We start from the raw sequence: 24240 nt of genomic DNA on the forward strand, positions 1-24240 counted from the left end.
ACTAACTTAGCAAAAATAATTGCCTACCCCCATTCCTTACTATAACCTCAACCATAACCCGATTCAAACCTAAACTCTAAAACCAAGTCTTGACCCTCAAAAAGAGGTCTGAACTTGTGTGGCCCAGCAAAATGTCCTCACAATTTCAAGTTGGTCCCCACAATTGTAGTTAAACCTGGAAAAAATATGCGTGTATGGGCCCCACAATGTAGCAAAGACAAACACACACACACACGTACGCACAAACATATCATATATATATATATATATATATATATATATATACAGTATGCACACATACATACACACATACTAGAGCCTGTATTTATGAAGATAATCAATTGTATGACCACGGTTAAACACAAGGGAATCCAATTTATTCATGAGGTGTCATATGTAGTTTTCAAAAATGCCTCTGGTGCAACTGTCTTTAAATTAAACATCCATCTAATGATAACTCAAAATAATTGCACAAGACAAGAAATATGAACTTTTCTAGACTTGATTTCTAATACTGCAAGTCATTATTGGCAATATAAAATCACTTGGGCGTAAGTAAATGCGGTAAAATATTTTTGATGGCATCCAGTGTAATGTACAGTGTGAAGTAAAGGCAAATTGATGGATCTTCTCATCTTATGGAACGATTATAGCGGTGATTAAAATTGTGCAGCACTGACCCGACAGGAAATGGCGAGCGGCTCCCCTGGATTCATTCGTCCGCCTTAAGCTTTAAGCATGTCGACTTCCCTGCAGCCCCTGTAAGCGTTGACTAATTAGGTAATTACACCAGTGCGAGTGTATGGGATTGATCCATCCGCCAGCTATTCCTCACCAAGGGATTTTATTTATTCAGTCGACATTCCAATTGTGTGGATATCTATGACAGTTATCATAAATGATCGCCTCATGTCTTAATTAGGGAGACTAATTGAGACAAAAGCAGCTATTGATTAACTTTAGCCCTCGCCCTGCAGATGTGAAGTGTCACTTGGTGGTAAACATGCAGATCCTAATTTGCTGTACATATAGTACACTAGTGTACATGCTGTGTAGTTATGCCCATGATCACAGTCAGACTGTTAAATAGTCCAAACCATGCTTAATCACCTGATCTCCATATGAACCTATCTGACTTTGTGTGAGTGGGACACAACAAAGGCGGCTGATCCCAGACAAAACAATTTGAAAGAAGGTCGTCCTATGCGCGTCACACACAGGCACGGTGTTGCCAATTGGGTGCCCGCTGAGACGTGGTAATGAGCTCTTCAAGCCTTGAGAAGCAGGCGCAACTCACATGTTCCGCTGTCATTGTAACAATGGGAGGGTTTATCAGTGCCTCGGGAGGAAAGGAGCGTGAGCAGAGGCTAGAGAGGAGATATTGTGTACAAAAGAGACAGAGAGAGAGTGAGGATAGCAAGGGAGCATGATGGAAATATATATATTAAAAAGATCTCCTCCAGGATGTAGTGCATGAATACAAAACAGAGGCATGTTTCAGCATGCAGAGCAGGCAGGATGATACTTTCATGAAACAATATATGACATGATTTCATATGACATATGATTTCATATTCACCTGTGGCGAAAGAGTGAAGCGCGGAGAGTCTGTCACCGACAGTGAATGTGCCATGGTCAATCACCAAGTATGGAGTCGGACTTGCTAACTGCAATTTGTTTGTGGTAGTCAGCAAGCCTTAGTCTAATAAAGAACGTGGAGATTTGACGAGATGGCATCCAGCTGCTAATTTGCCCATTGGACTGTCACATTGTAGGGCAGCAAACAATCAAAGCTTTTATAAGCCAGGAATAGTCAACGCATGCTACTGAGTGCTAATAATTTTCAACATATGGCATCAGCGGATACTATACAGCATGTATGGCAGCAGGATTCAGCTGCTGGCATGAGGAATCAGGTCGGGTATTCTATATGTTCACTGATCTCACACACACACACACACACACGCACACACACGCACGCACACGCACACCCACACGAACAGAAAAGCCCTGCAGGGAAGCCCATGTGCCAGTCATTCACCACCTGCAATACTCAAAGACATTTAAATAGAACAACGGCAATGTCAGTCAGATCTATCATGTGTTGAAACATCCCAATCTTCTATCGCTTAATCTGAGTCTTCCCAACTGCCAAATCTTGACATTTGGAGCTAAAAACATTTTTGAAACAGCTTAAATCATTTTTGAAACAGTTTTTTGAGGCGCATTAATCTGACAAAAGTAAGGTGGATTCCTGGAACTGAATTCACCAGATGTTACTATCTTAGTTAAATAGTTTCTTCTTGTCTTTCCATATTTATAAAAAAGCTGTTAAAATATGGACGATGGGTCACAAATGTTTAGACACCACGACTGTAACATATTTACTACAAACCATTCGCTAATGAATATTTGTGAATACAAGGAGGTAATAGTGGTTGTTTGTAGCCCACTTGCAATATGTTAACCCCATTATGAATTCATACATACAAAGCAAAATCACCACTTAGAGTCACACTGATAGTGTTAAATCTAACACTAAAAAAGTGATTATATGTGTCAACACCAAGGAGTGTAAATCTGACACTTTTCAAAATGTTACTTTTTTTCACACTTAACTAGTGTTACTCCAACACTGTATAGAGTTAAAAAATCGACACTGCTAAACACCGAGTAGCGTTGAAAGTACTCTACACTAGCACTCAAAGCGCTTTGTGTTTTGATTACTGATGACACGGCATAAAGCGCAACTGGGGGCTCACTATCTTGCACAAGGATACTTTGACATAGTTACACTTGCCTGGGATCGAACCCACGATCTCAGGGTCGGGAGACAACCACTCTATCACTGATCCCCGCCGCCCCACCAACAACTGGGTGTATCACTGTTGAAATGTTGACAGCACACTAGAAAATTTGAAAAGTTTCTCCTTCACCGGAAATTAGTGTGTGGTCAATTTAACACTCAAGGTAGTACTATTCGCGCTACACCCAAAATCCACCCCAACACTCAAAGATATTTACTCTGAAAATGTAAAAATAACACTGCTTACTGGATCGAACACTGGAAACTTAACACTGACCGATTTGCTGTGTACACTTCGATATTTGACTCCTCTAAGGCTGCACACTGCAGGCAAATGCGACCTCGATTGGATTTTTTTTCCCAAATGGTATCTGACTTTTTTATGTCAGTCTGAACGGCTCAATTCTGATTTTTTCACATCCGACCTGGGTCACTTTCGTATGTGGTCCTAGATCGGGTAAGTATCTGAATTTTTGCAATGCGAGCGCAGTCTGAACGGCCAGGTTGCATAAATCCGACCTCAACGTCATCAAAAGTCCAATACGCGCTTCCATGCGGGCGAGGGCATTAAGCTTGATTTATGCTTGACGCATCCGAGAGGTCCGCCTGGCTCGAGAGATGTACGTGAATCGGCAAAGTTGTTTTGAATAACAATTGTGACTTTATATTTGACTTAAAACATGAAGTCTAAAGATTACATTTGTGGTGGTGCTATTAGTAATTTAGCCACGCAGACAGCTGATTTATTACACGTGGCAATAACGTGACGTCATCGTTAGAGAGAGAAAAAAAGGAGAGGTCTCCGTGAGATAAGGCGCTGAATAGGCAAGCCTCATTTTCGCAAAATATTATTTCTACCTCCTCCTGCATCACTCCTATGTAGATATGAGATGGTAAAAATATGAGCCCTGACGACGGACTCATAAAAGTCTGTGGCCCTGACACGCTCCTGGACAATACGTATTTACTTCCGCAAACAGCGTTGTGAGTGATGTTGTATCCTCTACTGCGCTTGCGGGTCACTTTGGGGACGCATTACGTCCACACAGCAGACAGAATGAGGTTGCATTTAATAGGTAATGTGAATGCTTACCCCCAAAAATCGGATTTCACCCAAAAATCGGAATTGAGCATTAAGACCTGCATTGTGAACATAGCCTAATTAGTGGCATTTCACGCGTGTGTTCCGTCATTTGAGCAAGGCAGCCACGCTGTTTGCTTTCCCCATTGAAATGAGACAGCTTCCTCATCTTCCCTCCTCAGAGCCACACGGTGTCTCATATCAAATCTTGAACTGTATCTTCTTTTACTCCCGACTAGAGCAGCGGCTGCAAATCAGTTCATTGTTTTCACATCCCTATACGGCTGTTGGAACAGCGGCAGTGGTGAAATAAATAAGGGCAGGCGGGTTGCAATTTCCATATCATTCGCACATTCAGACAAGAAGAACACAGAGGACAAACAAATACCACTAACAAGCTTTTTTTTTCTGACGACTGGAAAACCCTTCTTTGGTGGGTTCAAACAGAGTCAACGCTGGCTAATCTCAGGTCAAACCTGGTTGATTCACAGGTTCAGAGACACATGGCAAGTAGTGCCAAAGCTGGAATATACACTGGTGATGCATCCAATACAGAACCGTGTTTATTCTCACAAGAAAATAGAAGATAAAATTATCTAAGTCACAATAACAATGGAAACCACAGAACCAATTACTGCACTAATGTTTTCTTTTTTGAACTGTACACACTATGTAAACATTCACAGCGCAGGTTATTTGATATATCTAAACAAATGTCATTTTGCATCCCAAAAGATTGATCCCATTTGTGGTTGGGGTGTATAAATATTTGCATGAGAGCGGTCCTATCTAACCTATGCGCATGGGCACAAGTCTCTAAGGCGTCAAGTCCAAATCCCTGACAAGTCCAACTGGCTGGATAAAATATTTGAAAGCAAAAGTTATAACAAACGGCAGCGCTATAGTAGCCTGTTGCGGTTTGTGTGTTTTTGTCGGATTCGTCTACTCAACGTCATTAACAATAGACGTTGCTCGGGCGCACGGAAAGGTAGGGAGACTTACAAGCCGCATGCACACTCATACGTATGACATTTGGAGTAAGGAGATAAAATGAAAGCAAGCCAGACTCGAAATGTTTGCAAGTCGCAAACAAAGTGTCTCGAGTCATTCAGGAACGTCAAGTCTAAAAAAAAAAGTACGTCTCTCACCAGCCAGAGTCCGAGTGGTGAGTCCCTATCTCTGGCACAAACTGATGAAGCCTGACGAGCCGGAGATCAGCCGGAAACAAACGAGTAGGATGTAGATGCTTGGGTTATGAAATTGAAAGAGCGGTCGGGATAATGCGCCGCATGGCGCTGAGCCAAGCGTCTGACTGACCAAATGACAGGCGGCCTGACGCCCCCACTATCCTTTAAACAAGCTTCACGGGCTGCGCACTTGATGACATGCGGGTGCACAGAGAGTGCAGCTGTCACCGAGGCCATAAATGTCTTGCAGATTTGTCTGGCAGACACATTAACATTGAATTGTGGCTGTCAGCACGCGAGTCAGCGGGATGCTGAGGTGTGCGGCAACGCGCGTGTGCACGTGGGCAGACTCGAGTAGAAGTAAGGAACGCCCTGGAGGTCCAATAACAACTTTGAGAGGTGAAAGTTTGCCATCTCAAGAGGGATAATTGATTGAACGGAGTTGACTTCAGCACAATTTTCATGGTGTTGGCGACATACTGTAGATCAAGCAGGCTGTAGGTGCTTATTTGCACCACCTTAACTACCTCTCAGGCCGCCCATTGTGACAAATGGCTTCTGTCTCTTCTAATGTAATATTTGTTTTCGCTTCAGAGAGCCTCCGGGCTGCTCCGTCTGCAGACTGCTTCGTTGAGTTAGTTGACTTTATTCCCCGGCCGGCTGTCAATTGGCGGAGCGTCTCGATGTCGTCGTCTGTCTTTTGTCACATTGGCTCAACTGCCCCCCTTTCCCCCTCCTCTTTCCGAGCACTTCCTAAGGCTCCCTTGTCGACCTCTGGCTCCGTCTGTCTCGCGCTCGCCATTTCGCTGCCTCCTCGCGCTCTCTGTCGCTCTCTCGTTGCTCATCCCGCTCTCTTCTGCTTCCCTCACTCACGCTGCACCCCTCCCCACTCACGGCACCGTGTCTTCGCTCCAGATGCTAGCTGTCTCAGCTCCGTGGGCCGTGTCTCTGTGATGGGCCCCTCCAGGAATTCAAAGCACCATTCTGGCATTTTCTTCCAAGCAATTGCTTTTTGTAGTAATAAAGGAAAGGAGGTGGGAGGAGGTGGCAGTGGGTAAAGGGGGGGGGGGGTGCTTTAGCATTGCACTCTGGATGGGCTTACTGGCCCAAGGCAAAACATGCACAAGTGTGCATCCATGAATCCTCTTGAGAGAGAAGCACAGCCTCAGACTTCTGTCTAAATTCTGACCCAATTAAGCACAATCCTCGCTCAACTAAAAGCACTAGTTCCAAAGTAAAAAGTAAAACAATCACTTTGACAAAGCTTTTTAGAATTATGCTAACCACTATGAGCCACCTTTGTGAAAAAAAAGTGTCAGCACACGATAAACCCTTGCACAATGGCTAGGACCAAGCCCAGATATGAATAGGAACAACTTGCAGATAATGCACACCCATGTAAAATTTTAATTGCCCTAGAAAAATTGTTTAAGACCTTATACTGAAAAATACAATCCCGAAACACTTAAATGTCCTTTGAATGTAATCTTACAAGATTACAATTAAATATAAATGTCTTCAAGATTATTTGGTTTGGGGGGAAAAATACACAAGAAGTGCAAGGAAGCGCGGAGATGCTGGAGTGAAGAAGCAATTTCTACTTTCCCATCAACCATTTTATTATCTTTTTGAGTCAGCAATACATGGATAGTGGATACTATTTTTTTAATACAACTATCAGAAACAAGTCTACCAACCCATTACAAGATGTTCAGATGCTAACGTCCACGACTGCCAATTGCAATCCCGACCTTTCTTTGCGTCATATTTTTTACCCCCATGGCTTCTACAGCATGAATCCCACAATGAACCTTGCCCGTCTGTCTTCTAAGGATTACAGATTATAGCCTGGCAAGCCACACCCACTTTCTTGAGCGGAAGAAAGTTGGTGTGATCACTCGGCCGTTGAAAGCGATTTCAGTCCGGCTCAGAAGGAACCGTGCAATCAAATGTGTTTATTTGCTGTGTCGTATTCCTTGTGAACAACGTCACTCTTCGGCACCCAAGTCTATCATCACACGAATCATCAAGTTTTTACCGCAACAATGACATAAACCAGTCACTACTATCTTTTTTCGAGTAGTCATGTTGACTTTACTCCGTATCCGCCAACCGCTACTGTTTACTCACGGACATACATATGAATATTATATATTGAATATGTACAACTGTGTGTTTACAACTCTTCCACATATACATCCCAATGTTATGAGGTCACGTCTACTCTTCACTGATTGGATCTTTTCACTGTGTGTTTGTTAAGTGGGCCTTGCTTCAGAAATGCGCTTGATGCCGACAGTGACCATGAAGGGGCGTTTCTAGGTTTCATGGAAAGTTGGGGCTTAGCCCCAAGGACAGGGCTGGGCAAACTCGGTACTTGAGAGCTGGAGTCCTGCAGGTTTGGGATGTTTCCCGTCTCCAACACAGCTGATATATGATCAGCTCATCAGCAAGCTCTGCATAAACCTGATAACGATCCTGTTGATTGGAATCAGATTGTGTTGGAAGAGGGAAACCTCGAAAACCTGCAGGACTCCGGCCCTCGATGACCAAGTTTGCCCGCCCCTGCCCTAGAATATGCACAGATGGACAGATATAAAAGGAATACAATACTGTCTAAAAGTTAAAGTCATCATTAGATTTAAGTATTTATTTAAGTATTATTTCCGTCAGTATTTTTAATATGGTACACAAACACATGAAGCATTTTTATAAAATTAACCCAAAATATATATACTGTAGATGTACACTTTGTCTATCGTGTACAAAATAACTGTATGCAAAAAAAGGTAACTGTGTTGTAGATAAAGTGAGTCTATCAGTTTCAATTAAGATACATTGCATTAATTATTAACTGATAAACAGAGAGGCAAATGACATGAATTTGGCTCAGTAAATGTTTGCTAGCAAATACTTCTGAAGTCCCATGTTACATTTCGGTGCATATGTGACTAGAAGGAAAATATTACTCAATGACTTCTAAATTAAATATGAAAGTAATATTAAAGTGTGAATATTTTTTATTTCAGGTTAAAAACTATGCTATGAGATCTTTGAGAAGTTTTTAACCCCAAATTATTTTTCTTACACTGTTTTATTTTCTAATTTTAGTCATCTCTAAAATGTAAACGTTTATTTCCGTACTTTGTAAGTGTCTGTAATTCTTTTGAATTTTTATTTTATTTTTTTGCTTTAAAATATTGCACTTTTAATTATGTAAAGCAGAACGAGTTTCCTTGTGTATGACGTGCTTAAATTTGTTTTAAATATCTCCACTTTATGTTCATTACTCTCAGGTTAAATTAGTCTTAAATGATGCACCTTGACTGGCATGTTTCATACTTATAATATTATATCCATATTAAGTTTTATGTTATTTTTACACTCTCACTGTCTACACTCACGTCTCCAGTAGGTATCGCTCCACACTTGCTCTCTCTACTCATCGTGCTGTTTCCTACAATTCAACATGGGTGGAGGATTAGTATTGTCAATTATATTATTATCATCATCCACTGACGACAACCATAAGTGAATGATTCTTTTTTTATTGGGTGTGAATTCAAGCATAAAGTTCCCTCTAAAATCCCCCTTCATCTGTATATCAGCCAGGAACTTCACATGCATTGTAGAGCAATTATTATACAATATAGCATGGGGCTTTCTGCTGTTAGCTGGGCCGTGCTGTACGGCCGTACAGCTAACCAGTGACGCGCGGTCAGGATAGGCAAGGTAGGCACTGCCTACCCCAGGCTGAAATGAAAGTTGAAATTGTTTGGCTTTTTCTATTTATTTTAATTATTTCTTTCACTTCAGAAAGCCTACCCTACCTTATAGGTTTAAAAGTGACACTATTTGGTGATTTTCATACCTCAATTAAAAATGACTCATTACTTCATCTGGCCTACAGGCAAAAATGCTGCAAAAATTATCTTCCTGAAGGCACACCGCTACTGTGCTTTTCCCATCCTTGTCTGCGTATTGATGTGTGTTTGCATGCGTAGTCAGTTACCCAGTATAAAAGTCCTTTACGCAAATAGGCAGATCGCTACGCAGCCTTTTTACGTTGCTGTATTATTCCTATGTACGTTCGCACAGTGCATTTGTGAATTCAAAACACTCTTAGTGAACAGCAAAACAGTAAGATGACGGCATTCTGGAGAATACAATACATTCTTTCTGGGCGTCCGGGCGGGTTCGAAATTGTCCTTTTTCGTTGTGCAGCAAATGAGAGGCAGTGCACTGCAACCTTTACTGTGGCTGGCAGACGCGCACTGGCTGACGGTGGCCCAAAACCTTTGCTGAGTGGCAAGTGTTGAGCTGCCGCACCAGAGGCGATGGGTACGAACCCCGGTCAGAAAAATAAATTGCAGAGCAAAAAATGTAAGACTTCAAAAGAGAGTAATGTTTTTTTGTTTTATTTTCTTCCCATACAGAGGAGGCAAATGTTAAAACAGTTTGAATATATGGCATCTTGTATCTGAGTATCTCGAGGTCCTCTTTTTTCGGAAATGAAAATATGGTCACTCTAGGATACATTGTATACTGGCCTGCCGACACACAAATTTGTAATTGGTGTGTGCGTCTCAATTTGCGACTGCCTGCCTACCCAAACCTAGAGCTCACTGCACGTCACTGCAGCTAACTAATTGTTACTACCAGCAGACAGTGATGATGACTTACAGGGCCGTTTCTAGCTTCATGGGGGCCCAAGGCAAGATGGTGTTTGGGGGCCCCTAGTTTTCCAAATTACAATGAAGAGATTCTTAACCCTTTAGATCAGGGGTGGCCAAGTTCGGTCCTCGAGAGCCCCTATCCAGCCTGTTTTCCATGTTTCCCTCCTTCAGCGCAGCTGAATCTAATGATCAGCTCATCAGCAAGCTTTGCAGAAGCCTGATAACGATCCTGATCATGAATCAGGTGTGTTAGTGGTGAGAAACATGGAAAACAGGCTGGTTTCCACTTTGCCACACTCCATTTTAAATAACCCCTGGCCAAGAGAAACGCCTGCGCTTCTTGGTCTGCTTTAGAAATGGCTTCTTCTTTGTACTGAAGAGTTTCATCTGGCAAAGGCGGCTGGCACGGTGAATTGTGTTCACCCACAATGTTTTCTGTGATTTCCCTTACAGTAAGCATTCCTGTTTGCGGTGCAGTGCCGTTTAAGGGCCCGAAGATCATGGGCATCCAGTATGATTTTTCGGCCTTGACCCTTACACATAGAGATTGTTCCAGATTCTCTCAATCTTTGGATGATGTTATGCACTGTAGAGGAAGATTACTACAACTTTATTGCAATTTTTCGCTGGTAAACACCTTTCTGATATTTCTCCACTGTCTTTCTGCGCAACATTGGAGGAATTGGTGATTCATCCGCTTTTGAGAGACACTGCCACTCCGAGAAGCTCTTTTTATACTCCAATCAAGTTGCCAATGGATCTCATTAGTGGTAACTGGTATTCCAGATGTTTTTTTTTTATAAGTGCAATTTACTTTTCCAGCCTCTTATTGCTACCTGTCCCAACTTTTTTGAAATTTGTTGGCACCATGAAATTCACAATCAACATATTTTTCCCTCAAAATGATACATTTTCTCAGTTTAAACTTTTGACCTGTCATCTAAGTTCTGGGGCTGGTGGCTTGGGCGCCCTAGGCAGCCGCCTACTTGGCTTATAGGAAGAAACGGCTATGATGACTTACTTTCTTCTTCAGAAACATCCTTCCTCCCAAACCCATCATGACTCCCTTTCTCGGCCGTGATAGACGATGGACGCTAATAGTGGCATGTTAGGAGCAAGCAAACAACCATGAAAACATGGAATGGATTTTCAGTAATAAAGAAGTTCAAGTGGAATGGATTAGATTGGATAACAAAACATGACAAGGGATCTCGCTATCTAGAGTACTATTGAAGTGAAGGAAATCAATTGATTTCTGATCATATAAGTAATTAAATACAGTCCATCAGTCACTTAATTTTCCTCAATGCTGCTTGTAGTTGGCATATTGGGAACATTTGGCTGACAGAGGCACGTTCAACTGCAAGCATGGTCGCAGTCGACGACGCAGTGAAAACATAGACTGGATTATTACTAATAAGAAAGTTTTTGACATGATTAAGTGGAATGGATTAGATAATAACACACAAGACCTTAGACTTGGAAGTAAAGGGAAAACAACAGATTTATGATTATATTTACATGAATAATGAGGTTATGTGCCTGAATATTTAATTCATTATATATATATATATTTAAAAATAATAATAATTCATTTAAGGAGGGCTTAAGAACATTTTAGGTAGGCTTGAGCCCCGTAAAAGAGGTCTAACCACACCATTGGACCATGACTCATCCGCTGGTATGTGTGGTTTTCAGGTTAGACCCATTATCGGCTGGGCCTATTGTCTGTACCGATATTGGGTATTTTAATGAATATCAGCCTTTTTCTTCTTCTTTTTTTTTTTTTTTAATCTGATGACTGGTAAAAGATCAACTTAAAACTGTTAACCTCAATGAACTATTTTTTTAAATTTTCAGTTAACTTTATAAAGGCCACCAATGTTTTTTCCCCTCTTTTATTGACATGAATATCGGCTCCAAATATCGGTTATCGGCCACCATGACTGCTCATAATCTGCACCGGTATCGGCCCTGAAAAAAATAATATATATATATATTTGTCTATTTTTACTGTCTTCTGGAACTTAACTGGAACCTTCCATCATGCTGCTGTTCATCTATCAACTGGTAGCCAATACTGGCTACTTCACCTCCAGGCTTGGGGAGTAACGGAATACATGTACCGCCATTACGTAATGAGACAGCAAAAAAATAATAATAACTGTATTCCATTACAGTTACAGGAAAAAACATGTAATTAGATTACAGTTACATTTATTAAAAATGGGGATTACTTCGAGGGATTACAATTATGATGAGAGAGAGTGCGAAAGAGGGCGAGAGAGAAAGAGAGAGACAGACAGACAGAGCGAGAGATTGAGAAGGACAGAGCGAGACAGAGAGAGGATAGAGCGAGAGAGAGAGCGCGTGCACGCCCGCGCGATTAGGACCGTTGCTACAAGTCAGGGAGGTGGGAACGAACGAACTGACTAGTCGTGTCCTCCACACGCGAGCAGTTTGAAAAGCTTCACGGACGGGAGGAGGAAATGACGACCGGTATTCACTGGAACTTACTCGAAGCGAAAGTTTGAGCTGAGAGTCCAGCGGCATGCTATGTGCTGTAGCTTCTTGCTAGCTAGCCCGCTAGCCTACAATGATAATGTGAGTTACACCTTCCAAACAAATCTTCTTCCCACCAATTCAATATTTAAACATCATACACAAAATATACACGGCTAAACTTGTGACTGGGATAAAAGTTCATTTTGCCGTTGATGTCACACATCGTCATCCTCATTGGATGACTATCCATCTATCTATCTATCTATCTATCTATCTATCTATCTATCTATCTATCTATCTATCTATCTATCTATCTATCTATCTATCTATCTATCTATCTATCTATCTATCTATCTATCTATCTATCTATCTATCTATCTATTTATCCATCTATCTATCTATCTGTCCGTCCGTCCATCCATCCATTAGGTGTGGTTGCTTTCAGTGACAGTTCGAAAACAGCATCTGGCCTTCAATCAATAGCCTACATGCTTTTTAATTACACAAGGATTTTTGCTATTTGTAGGCTGCCAGGGTCCCTATCACCCGCAAATAGCAGGGGCACATTGTATAGAATATATATTGTGGTGATATTTATTTTTATTTTGTCTTCATGAGCATAATCAATATTGGAGTAATCCAAAAGTAATCCAGTTACATTAGTTGAATGTTATGGTACTTGGATTACGTTACTAACTACATCTTTTAGCAGGTAATTTGTAACTGTAATGGATTACATTTTAAAAGTAACCCTCCCAACCCTGTTCACCTCTAATGTGGCACTTTTGCACACAAATAGGTGAATTTTTCAGCTTCTTAGTTATGCATGACAGTAAACATTGGCATTCGCAAGTGCCAGATTTCCTGCCATCATCAAAATTACAACAATAAAGTGTCTTTGAACCCCTAATAATTTTGTGTTTACATCTTGTTTTCCATTAATATGAGTCCATGTGTGGCGCTTTTAAAGATTCGCACCAACAGCACATTAATTCCTAATGAGACAGCCAACATTTCGGGTGCAATTAGCCATGTAGTCAGTCGGGTAGGCAAACTAAAAAACACTTTAGCGGTTTGCTTACATAAAGTAAATGTCAGCACATACTGTATTAGCGTGCTATTAGGGGAGAAAGCAGTTTGGCAGTGAATGTGGAGACATGTCTTATGAGAGAGCAAGTGTGCGATGAGGAGGCTTTTGAGTATGGGGGGGCACTTTGTAACTCAACTTTACTAAACAAGTGAGTTGACTGATGCACGGGGCCCTGCTGTGGTGCAGCAACTTCTGCACGGTGTTTGCTCCACATGAGGTTCGGCAAACAACAATGGTAACCATGGAGACCACAGTGACATCTATAATGAATGCAGATAAAAGTGTCTGTAAAAAATTGGTACGGATAGCAAGGCAGCACTTTGAAATGTCACTAAACGTCACTAACTTTCTAGATAATTATAATTAGCCAATATGTTTTTTAAGGGATTTTTTTTTTAAATACCGTCCAAGACAGACTAGCAAACAGATGCTCCTAGACAAACTTTAACCGCAGCACATTATTAAAAATGTCGGTTTAGAATGAACCTAGTTTAATCCCGGTGAAGATGTTCCCTGAATGGCGCGAGCCATAATTGAGCGTGTCCTGGTGCGATTTAATTGCCTCAAAGTGTGCTGACCTGGACACAATTTAAAGCTGATGGGATGACGGATGGGCTGGTGCCTCGTAGCCAAGAGCAGTGGCCCGCCAGACGCCAACCTGAGGATCACTGCAAGCCTTCCATTTTGAATGCTCATGTTCAGGCCCATTTAATGTCAGTGGGCCTCGTGCGCGCAGAAAGAGATCCCACGCCTGCTTAATATTTCATATTTCAAGTTGCAAAATGATAATATGTCTTACTTGACTTACAAAAGTTGACGCCTTTCATATGTGGAACGCTCATTATACGATAATTGCAGATATGACCCTCCCTCCCTCCGCTGCCTGGTACAAATGCTCATCACGCTTTAAATTTTGCAACAACGCCGTCTAAAAAGCTCTTTAAATATGTATACATATTCTGGCCCAATTTGGCGGGATCCATAATGTGGCATTTCCCTTTCTCGCAGGAAGACTTAACAAGTTGACTTCCTTTTGTAAATTTACCTCCCCGGGCCATCGGCGGGGCCGCTTTACTACTCCCTGACAGCGGCTCCTTTCTCAGCCTCCCTCCCTGCAGAGGAGAAGGCTGCGGGCTATGCTGGAAATAGGATAACATATTCAAATATGTGCACGTGTTCACCTACAAGTGAGGTCAGCTCTGTCCCGTATCACCCCCCCCCCCCCCACACTTCCTTCTTCGGCTGGTGAATCAGCCCCGGCGGAAGCTTCACAGGCAAAAAGTCAGTGTTTTGTCTGGAAGCGTGCACTCTGAGGTATATGTATACCTGCACCGTGGCGACGGTTACATGCCTCAGCTATCAGCACACATCAGCGGCGCTAAGGAACACTGCTTTGTTTTACTGGTAAAACAACATAAACAAAACAAAGAGGAGTGAAACAACCAAAGCCAGCACACAGACAATATAGTATACATAATAACTATGCATTTATGGACGTGATTTTAATACATCTGGATCACTGCTTGGTTGCAGGAATTCACACGAACCAGACACTTCATTAGGTACACCGGCACAAGGCAACTGTTTGACTAAGACTGTAGAGTGAAAGTGATTTTAAAATGCTTAAAAAGCATTTATCAAAAGAATGATGAAGACAAAGCATATAAAAAAAAAACCTTGGATTTAAAGTGGAAGTCAAACCAAAAACGTATTTACACTAATTCTGATTAATATTGCAATTGTAGAACATGAACTAAGCAGCAAAAGCCACCTGTTCTTTCCCCATCTCAGGCGGCGGCTTTTGCCACTTGCTGTTGACTGAAAATGACATCACAGTTGCTCAGGGGTCAGATAACGACCAATATCAGCTCACCTGTTTTCTGAGTTTGGTCATGTGACATTCGCAAGCTGAGCCGTGATTGATCCTTACCTGAGCCCCGAGCAAACGTGATGCCATTTTCAGACGACAGCAAGTGACAAAATGTCTGCCCCCTGAGATCGATCAAAATGTGGATTTTTCTGCTTAATTAATATTCCACAAACGCAATATTATTTAGAATGCTGTCTTATGACTAGTGAAGCTGCATTATTGTAGAGAAAATGTTGGGGTTATGTACACTTCATTTGTCAATTTATTCCATTTGTGTGCAGCATAACGGCTAAATACGGCTTCACTATATTTGCTTTGAAACCTGGGATCCACTAATTGACCCAAATCTTCAGACCTCGGAGTCCTACTGTGTTTATATTCAATCTGAATTTCCTTAATGCATTCAGGACCCACACTATACAGTGATTTATAGACCAGTAGCAGAATTTTTAAATCATTTCAATCATTAGAGTGCGGGAAATATTTCAGTTCATTTAAATGGACCAAAATGTATCATTTATTTACTACAGATCATGTATGTAGTGTAGTGTATGTAGTGGCATGCAGAATAATTAAGTTATCTTCCATTTTATGGCAGAAGTACAAATAATTTGTGTATCCACCAGTAGCCAGGCCCTTTTATTTAAGTAAATCCATTTATGAGTAAACTGAGACCAGATTATCCATCATTAATTATTTTTGAAAAATTGTTCATCTAAAATATGCTTTCGTACAATAAAAGTTGGGAAATGCTGGTCTAGGTAGTACAGATGATTTCTGAACATGGACACAAAGACATAAATGTGTTTTTCAGAACATTAAGCACTCACCAGTCAAAATATTAGGTCACTATCAAGGACGCATCTGTCGAGGAAGGACGCATCTGTACTTGTTCCTGCACTCGCTTGTGACTTCTAACTATTTTGTTGGCATTGGGATTTTTTACAAAATTTTTTCAATATGCCTGGCGGAAAAAGAGCTGACGAAATTGAGGAGATAAAATCTTCTCTTGCAAAACTCAAAGAAATGGTCACCGAAATACTTTAAATGAAAAAGAGCATCGAGCCACTTCTGCAGGAAATTCAGCAGTTAAAGAAAGAGACACAAGAAAAACATTGACGCATTGTCACCTTGGAACAAAAAGTGGATGATTTGAAACAGAATCTTCGAATCAACGATGTGATAGTTACAGGTATCCAGATTAAACCGCGCCGCGGGTGAGAGCTGTGGCCAGCACAAGTGCAGTTGATTCTGACCAAGCTTCAGCCAACGAGACTGTCGAACAGCAAGTGACAACTCAACTCAGAGATTTGGGATTAATTGTGGATGCAGCGCACATTGAGATGTGCTTTTCGCTTCCAACTGGGGGACACGACCACCGGCGAATTGATCAGGTTTGTTGACAGGAAGAAAAAGATTGCTCATTTGAGAAGTAGCTACAAGCTTAAAGAAAAACATGTCTACGTCAATGAAAATCTTACAAAACGAAATGCTGAAATTGCTGGAAGGGCACGACAATTAAGAAATAATGGATTTATCGAGAACACATGGACAAAAGACTGTCGGATCTTCATCCAAACAAAAGAAGATTCATCTTCTCAGAAGAAAATATGGATCGTGAAAAGAGTGGAAGAATTGGCGGAGTTTTAACTGCTATCAGTAACTCACATCATTAAATTGTGGATTATGTCTAACCCAAATGGAATTATTGTAACATATTACTAATCAACCCAAAACTGGAGCTGTCATGATTTGAATAATGTAAATATAGCATATGATTACACTGTCTGGCTCTATTTGTGCCATTTGTTGTAACATGCAAGGCTGTCGTGATAAGGTTGTATTGTGGCTGCAATGTATCTGCTGTAAATAGTTACAATGGGGTTGGTGAACATGGTTCCGGGATGCAGCTGACCAGAATGGAGTGAACATTGCTGTGGTAGCAATGGGCAGAATGCAAGCCGATCTACTCTACTGGAAGCCACAACATGTGTGAAAGCTGATCCAAGGTCAGCGAAGACCCTACTGGTGAACGAGCATGCCAAGCTGCTCGCCTGGTTGAGTGGGCCCTGTTGGTGGCGTCCGGGAACCAATTTACCATTTCCAAATGATTGGTACTAGCTGCAACTTACACAGACATTACTCAAGATGAACTGAGCGAGGAGTGTGCAGATTTAAGTCTGGAAATTAATAACGATATGAATCAATGTCTATCATAATCAATGTATATGACTGATGCGTATAGTAAGAATCGATGGGGACGGGTTACTAATAAGCCATGGCTTCTACCCGTCAGCCCTTCTTTCGGATGTCAATGTTGCAAGTGATATTATGTGATTGATGTAACCTGTAATAATGTGTCCGAAAGGAAAAAAATAATAAAACAAACAAAACAAACACCTTACACCTGCCATTAAGAAGAAAATGCTAAGGTTTGATTCACTACTATTTAACTAAATGAAAGGTGCAAAAGCAAAGCTCATTATATTTCATATTTGTTAAGGTACATGCAAGTCACACATTAACTAAAATGATTCAATATAATCCAAGTAGTAGTACTAGATAGTAGAGAACGTTGAGCTCATTTACTCCCAAAGACGTATTAATATGTACTATATTAAATATTACCATTGCCAAAAACTTATTTATACCTTTTTTGGGGGGGGGGGGGGGTTATGCTAGAGCATACAGAAGGCTTTGATGCAGCATCTGAACCGAAGAGAATGCTTGAAGCAATGGTAGTTATTATAAAAACGGCCAGCAGGTGGTAGCAAAGTATAAGAGATCAACCAAACCAAGGCCATGTAGCAAACAAGCCATTTTCCCCCACAGTTTAAAACAGATTAGGGAATAATGATGACATTTAGCTATATTCTAAAGCTAATTGCTGCAAAATGGAAACAGATAGAAATATACTTTTTTTTCCTGATGTAAGAATATAATTTTTCTTTTGGTGGGTTCCATGTTTTTATAGCAATAGAATACAATATTATGTAGGACTTGCAAAATCAGTCAAAATCCAGTAAAACAGCCGGGAGCGAAGGAGGTTGCTTCAGTGAAAATGGTTGCCAGCGAATGAGTTAAAGACGTAAAACTCCAACAAATCAAAGCGGTTGTTACAAGCTACAAGCTGTGTTGCTGGTGTTTTTCTACATCGCCTTTTGTCAAGTAAGTGCGTCTCTATAAGCTGGATGATCGCATTTTTACAAAAGCACCGTGAATGTGTGCGGTGGTGCAGGTGTGACATTTGCCCTTGAGCGCTCGTACAGCGTGCTTATGTATTGTGTGTCGGTGCTAAAGTGTTGTGCGGACATAACAGCGCACAGAAGAGCGCGTTATAAGGACCCCGATGCATCAGCAGTCGCCGCAGGTTTTCGCACGCCAGGAAGTGCATCCCTCATCAGGACCACGAGCATGCAAAACTGTGGCTAACCTGACAGCTAAGATTAGCATACTGATTAGCTCGCCCAGCCTGAGCAGACGACAGCCTCATGAATAAAGTGAGATACATACAAAAAAAAGTATCGCCAAGAGGTTCCAGAGGAGGGAGCTAGAGGCAAATTGTCTTTTTTTTTCTTTTTTTTTAAGAATGTAATCAGCGGCTAGTGAAGCATTCTTGTGTGATTAGAGTTTCAAACAGCCTCTTACAGCTCGAGCAGTTAAATTGTTGAGCAGCTGCCATTTATCTTGCTGGAGTTTGCTTCTCCTCTCTCCCTGACTGTTTCTCTTCTTTCTCGCTTTGCTCACTGCTCCCTTCTCACCGTGCCCTGCTCTTCCTCCTCAGCAGGGGTTCTCCTTTCTTATTCTTCGCTGGTCCTCCTTCTATCCTCTTTGCTGTGGATCAACCCCCTTTAAATGCCCTCATTTTCCTCCAGCGGCTCATACATTCTTCTCTTCCCAATCAAAGGATATCAAGTTGCTCGGTCCCCTCTGGAGGGCCAGAACGGGGACGTGTGAAGTCGGATGTTGATTTGAGGTGACAGGCACCATATGAATGTGAGCCGTAATCAAAGAACTCCCACAATCCGCCGCTTGGGCACCTTAACAACTCTGGCACTGTCCCTGATGCAAACACTGTCGGTAAACAACACGTTTTTGGCGTCAATGCAAACAGAATGTGGACTATATTGATATTAACAGATGTTTTTTCCATTCAAATTGTTCTCATAATTTAGTCGAACAGGGGCAACCTTGTGCGTGGAAGCTTTAGAACCCATGAAAGCATTTGATCAGCCCACCTTACTTAAAAAGCAAATCACAACGCAGTGCAGCTGAATATAACTGAAGTGGACCTTCAGCAAAAAATTACAGGTGGTGACTGTTTGTTTCACACCAATTGCACATCTACCGACGTGCTGCAACAGAAAAACAACAACCCCTTTTCTCGTTTTGGAGCTCCACATACAATACTGTTTCGGTTTTGATTGAACCGCAAAAACATGATGCAATTGTCAACAAAGGAGCAGATTGGCATGAAGCGAGTAATTATAAAGAGTTTGCATATTTTAAGAGGCTATTGGCAATGATTGATCATCGGATTTACTGCTGTCACTTGTGCATTTTGGTGACAGAGACTCTACACACTTTGCTTTCTAAACTTTTCTTATTATGAGCCAGTATCCCATCTAAAATGTCAGGCGTTAGTTTATGAACAAAATCCTACAAGATTTAAGATTGTAAATCTTTGACATGAAACGAAATGCCATAAAAATATTTTACTCTGCAACAAAATATGTTTAAAATGAAAACAAATATTATGCAACAGTATTTTGTATAGCCGTTCGCTCACCTGATCTCACCATTCCTATGTGGGAATGCAAGTTTGAATGGTTTTCTGTCTCTATGTGCCCTGTGATTGACTGGTGACCAGTCCCGGTTGCAGTGTCTTTAGCCCAAAGTCAGGTAGGACAGGCTCCGCTAAACAGGAAAGATAGTAGTTTTTTTCCCCTCAACCTACCTTAATGTCAGTTTTTTACTGACTCAAACTCAACAGAACAATCACAAGAATGTTATACCATGCATGCAATTAACTAGTACATAACACAAGGGTTTTACATCAATGAAATGACACAAGTAGCTGATGTGAGATAAAGAAAATCGTCATGGTTTCATGAGTTCTGCGTTGTGAGTGAGTGGTGAAAGTGAAATGCTGAGAGAGCAGAGGCCTCAGTCAATAGCATGCAGTCGTCAGCTCAGAACTTCAGCATGCAAAGTGTCGAAAAAAGGAAATGAGTGCTATGGAGATAACTTGTGTGAAGCCAACATGTAGAGGAGGAAATGAAGGAAGGTCAGAGAAAATACAAAGAGACAAGAAGAAAGCTGAAGCTAAAGAAAGAGTCTTCAGAAGCTCCAGTTGAATTGATTAGGAGCCAAAGTAAGAACAAGCCAAGAGAAGATGAAAGGCGGGCACACGGGAGCTAAAACAACAACAAAAAGTGAGAAATATCAGTTTCATTTCAGCACAAATACTCAGTGAGCGAAAAACAAAAGGTTCCCTTCCCTGAAGTCCACCAAAAGCTTTGTAGCTTGAGGTCAGCAAACAGCTGAGCGCAGTATGAGCTGAAGATGTTATGAAAGCGCAGAAGACTTATTATTAGGCCGAGGTGTTGCCGGGTACGAGGTCGAGCTCCTCGGGGGGACGCGGAGACTTGCTGACTGAAACAAACACCCAAGCGCCGCCATTGATTGGCCCAAAGCAGGAGATCAATCAACATGGCCGAAGGCGGCGTAGGAGAAAAAAGGCTCCCGCTCAGACTCAGATCCTCAGACTTTTATAAACCGGGCCTCCCCATTGATTAAGCAATCGGTGTGATTACAAAGAAAACTCAATCTTCTGCTTATCTTTCAAGGAGAAAAGCTGTGATCTCTCCTGGTGCTTCACACTTCCGACTGTCATTAACAGAGGGTGTATGTAGTGCAGGTTGATTTCTGCCCCCGAGGCTTCAAGTTGCACCAATACACACCATAGGGCTTGAATACCATCACGTTTCGCACCTTTGCCAGGACTCAAACAGTACGTTTATGGCTTCAAGTTATACAAGTCAGTGTCAAAGGTACAAAAGAATATCTTAGAATGACACGCCATTGTACTCAACAAAGGCACAATGACGTACCACATGGATCTTTTCCCATTCCCAACAATTTGTATCATTTCCAGGTCCAGAAACCAACAGAAAACAATACTTCTGAACAATGGAAAACCTACACAAATGTACTGCTTGCCGTGCTGTCAAGTGATTACGATTTCTAATTGATTGTATAGTTTCCCAGAATTAATCATGACTAATCACATTTATCTACTACTTCTAGTATTTTCTACAAAGTTTGTAACAGATATTTACTCAAGTAAAATCTTGATGATATAATACATATCCTATAATATAATATTATATTATATTATATTATATTATATTATATTATATTATATTATATTATATTATATTATAGGTAAAAATATCAATACAATATCAGTCAGGACTTCTTTTTATTACATTATTGGTGATTTTTATTTTATTTGTTATCAAATTGAGTGCAAATGTTGTTACAGTCAGATTATAGGGAGCTAAGGGGCCAAAATATTACTTTTTTCCCCATAAAACTGGGAAATCGGAAATTTCAGACTTCAGGTTTCTGCTTTTCATTGTGAAATTACAACAAATCAATGTTTGTACCCATGGAATGGAGACAACTCCCAGTTGAGTATTTACATTTATTGTACGTCATTGCAAACATTATTATTTTATTTTTTTTTACACCAAGTCAATGCAAACTAATAGTGGCTGGAGGTTTTTGAGCCATATATATATATATATATATATATATATATATATATATAATATACACACACAGGCACACACACACACACATATATATATATATATATAATATACACACACAGGCACACACACACACATATATATATATATATATATATATGTGTGTGTGTGGGGGGGGGGGTGCCTGTGTATATACAGTATATATATGGGTAGCTAAATTAAAACTTGCTGTCATGAAAGTGAAAGGACAACAAAGCTCATGAATATGTAATGTACTTCAAGACAGGATGATTATATTAATCATTAACTGAGAGGCTAATGCTAAAAAATATATATATATTTTCCATGTGCAGTGGGCTTGAGCATAGTGTGCCAGCTGGATCTTTCTTCACGCGTGACTCATGCATTCGCAGAAGAAAGGCAAGAGGGTGCAAGGAAAGAAGCAGGCTTCGGAAACACAGACAGTCCCTGTGTGGCCAAGCGTGTGTGTTGTGTGCATGTGTGAATACATTTGCCTAATAAGGTTGAATGAACTTGCTGTTCATCAGGAGTTTGGTCTTTGATGCATCCTCTGCAGTCACTGTTTACTGCCGATAATGGGATGACTGACACATGACTGTCTGACCTCAGTGAGTCTGCGCCAGCAGCATAGCCCTCAGGACGTGTGTGTGCGTGTGTGCGTGGGTGCGTGTGTGTATTCGTGTGAGTGAGTGAGTGAGTGAGATAGAGAGTAGTGTGTCCAGTGACTGAATTACATGAAACTGCATCAGGCCAATGGCTCTAGTATCCACATATTGCAGAGGAAAAGAAATCAAACACATTTCCACTTGTCACGTTCTCGTGAGTGTTTGCTTGAGGGAAAAAAACGCGTGTACATCTGAGTGTGTGTTTTGCGATATCCATTTGTAAAGAAAAGCCGCCAGCGATCAATACAGAAAAGTAAATACCAATAGTGAACGCATAATGGGGCAGTTAGGGATGAGATAAGGCCTAATACAGAAGTGGAGTAGGTTCAATTCCCTTGAGAGCACCTGAGCAAGGCACTCATAAGGGGTGCATGAGTAGCAATCAAATATCGGTATCGGGCCGATACCTGGCCTTAATTCAAGGTATCAGTATTCACAATGGTACTTTTGAGGACGTTTTACAATCATGAACTAGACTACAGAAATGTGAAGAATATAAAAATATGTTTACGCAATTTATCACTCTTGACCGAGATAGGCACGCTAGGCTGATGTGCCCATGAGAAAGGCAGTGTGTCACTAATGCATATAAAATAGATGTCATCAAAATGTCTCCATTATTGTATGATGATGACTCCTGAAATCCATGCACACCGGTGTGGAGCCAACGCGCGCGCGCGCGCATGCACTTACCGCAATAGAGAAGCAAGAGCGCGGTGAGGAGCACAAAAGCCCAGAAAGTTGACGACATCCTCGGCCAGCGACTGGCGTCTTTGCGTCTAGCTGACCGGGTCAGTGATGCCATGAAAGCGCACGCAGAGGAGTAAGACGGCGGTGGGGGCACAAAACAGCTCACAATCCAAATGGGGCTCTTGAGAAGCTCATTTCTCCTCGTTATTTCCTCTTAAGAATTGAAATGTCCGGCTGGAGCAAGTGGGAGGAAAAAGGTTGATTTGTTCCAGTGGTAGTCCGATTACCGGTGCGCAAAAGAAAACATTACATCCTCCACGCTGGTTCCAAAAATGATTTCCTTTAGTTGTCTGCCCCCAAAAAGTGCACTGAATCTCAATTTCCGACGAGGACGACACGCCAGTGGCTGATTGCGCTGAGTGGATGATCCAAGTGTTCAATCATCTGTACCGCAGCGTCGTAAAAGATCCTTCCACCTGTGCTGCCTGCTGATTTTTTTCTACCCTCCTCTCACGCAGTCTCAAAAAGGCACCAGAGCCACTCCAAAATAACACCCAGGTCCTATGCAGTCAGGTGATTAAGCATGGAGCAGAGAAATGAGGGAGCCGGGCAGAAAGTAAATCACAGCATGCGTGCTGGAAGATGGTGAACGCATTAGACCAGAGAGAGAGAGAGAGAGAGAGAGAGAGAGAGAGAGAGAGAGAGAGAGAGAGAGAGAGAGAGAAGGGGGGCGAGAAGGAAAGATCGAGAGACACAGAGAGAGAGAGAGAGAGAGAGAGAGAGAGAGAGAGAGAGAGAGAGAGAGTGAGAGAGAGAGAGAGAGAGAGAGAGAGAGAGAGAGAGAGAGAGAGAGAGAGAGAGAGAGAGAGAGAG

The 24240-nt window shown here is 41.5% G+C and overlaps 1 protein-coding gene across 1 annotated transcript in view; it reads right to left on the reverse strand.

Annotated features, from left to right (window-relative positions):
• Positions 1-24019, reverse strand: part of tafa5a (TAFA chemokine like family member 5a) — a 144996-nt gene extending 120977 nt beyond the window's left edge. Inside the window, exon 1 of the mRNA XM_086060190.1 lies at positions 23371-24019. Within this exon, the coding sequence (XP_085916316.1) occupies positions 23371-23482 (112 nt within the window). The 5' untranslated portion in view covers positions 23483-24019. The remainder of the gene's footprint in view (positions 1-23370) is intronic.
• Positions 24020-24240: the final 221 nt, after the last annotated feature.

This window comes from Leptonotus elevatus, chromosome 17 (assembly GCF_054856555.1).
Source record: "Leptonotus elevatus isolate MCC_2025b chromosome 17, RoL_Lele_1.0, whole genome shotgun sequence".
In the NCBI taxonomy this organism is placed as follows: domain Eukaryota; kingdom Metazoa; phylum Chordata; class Actinopteri; order Syngnathiformes; family Syngnathidae; genus Leptonotus; species Leptonotus elevatus.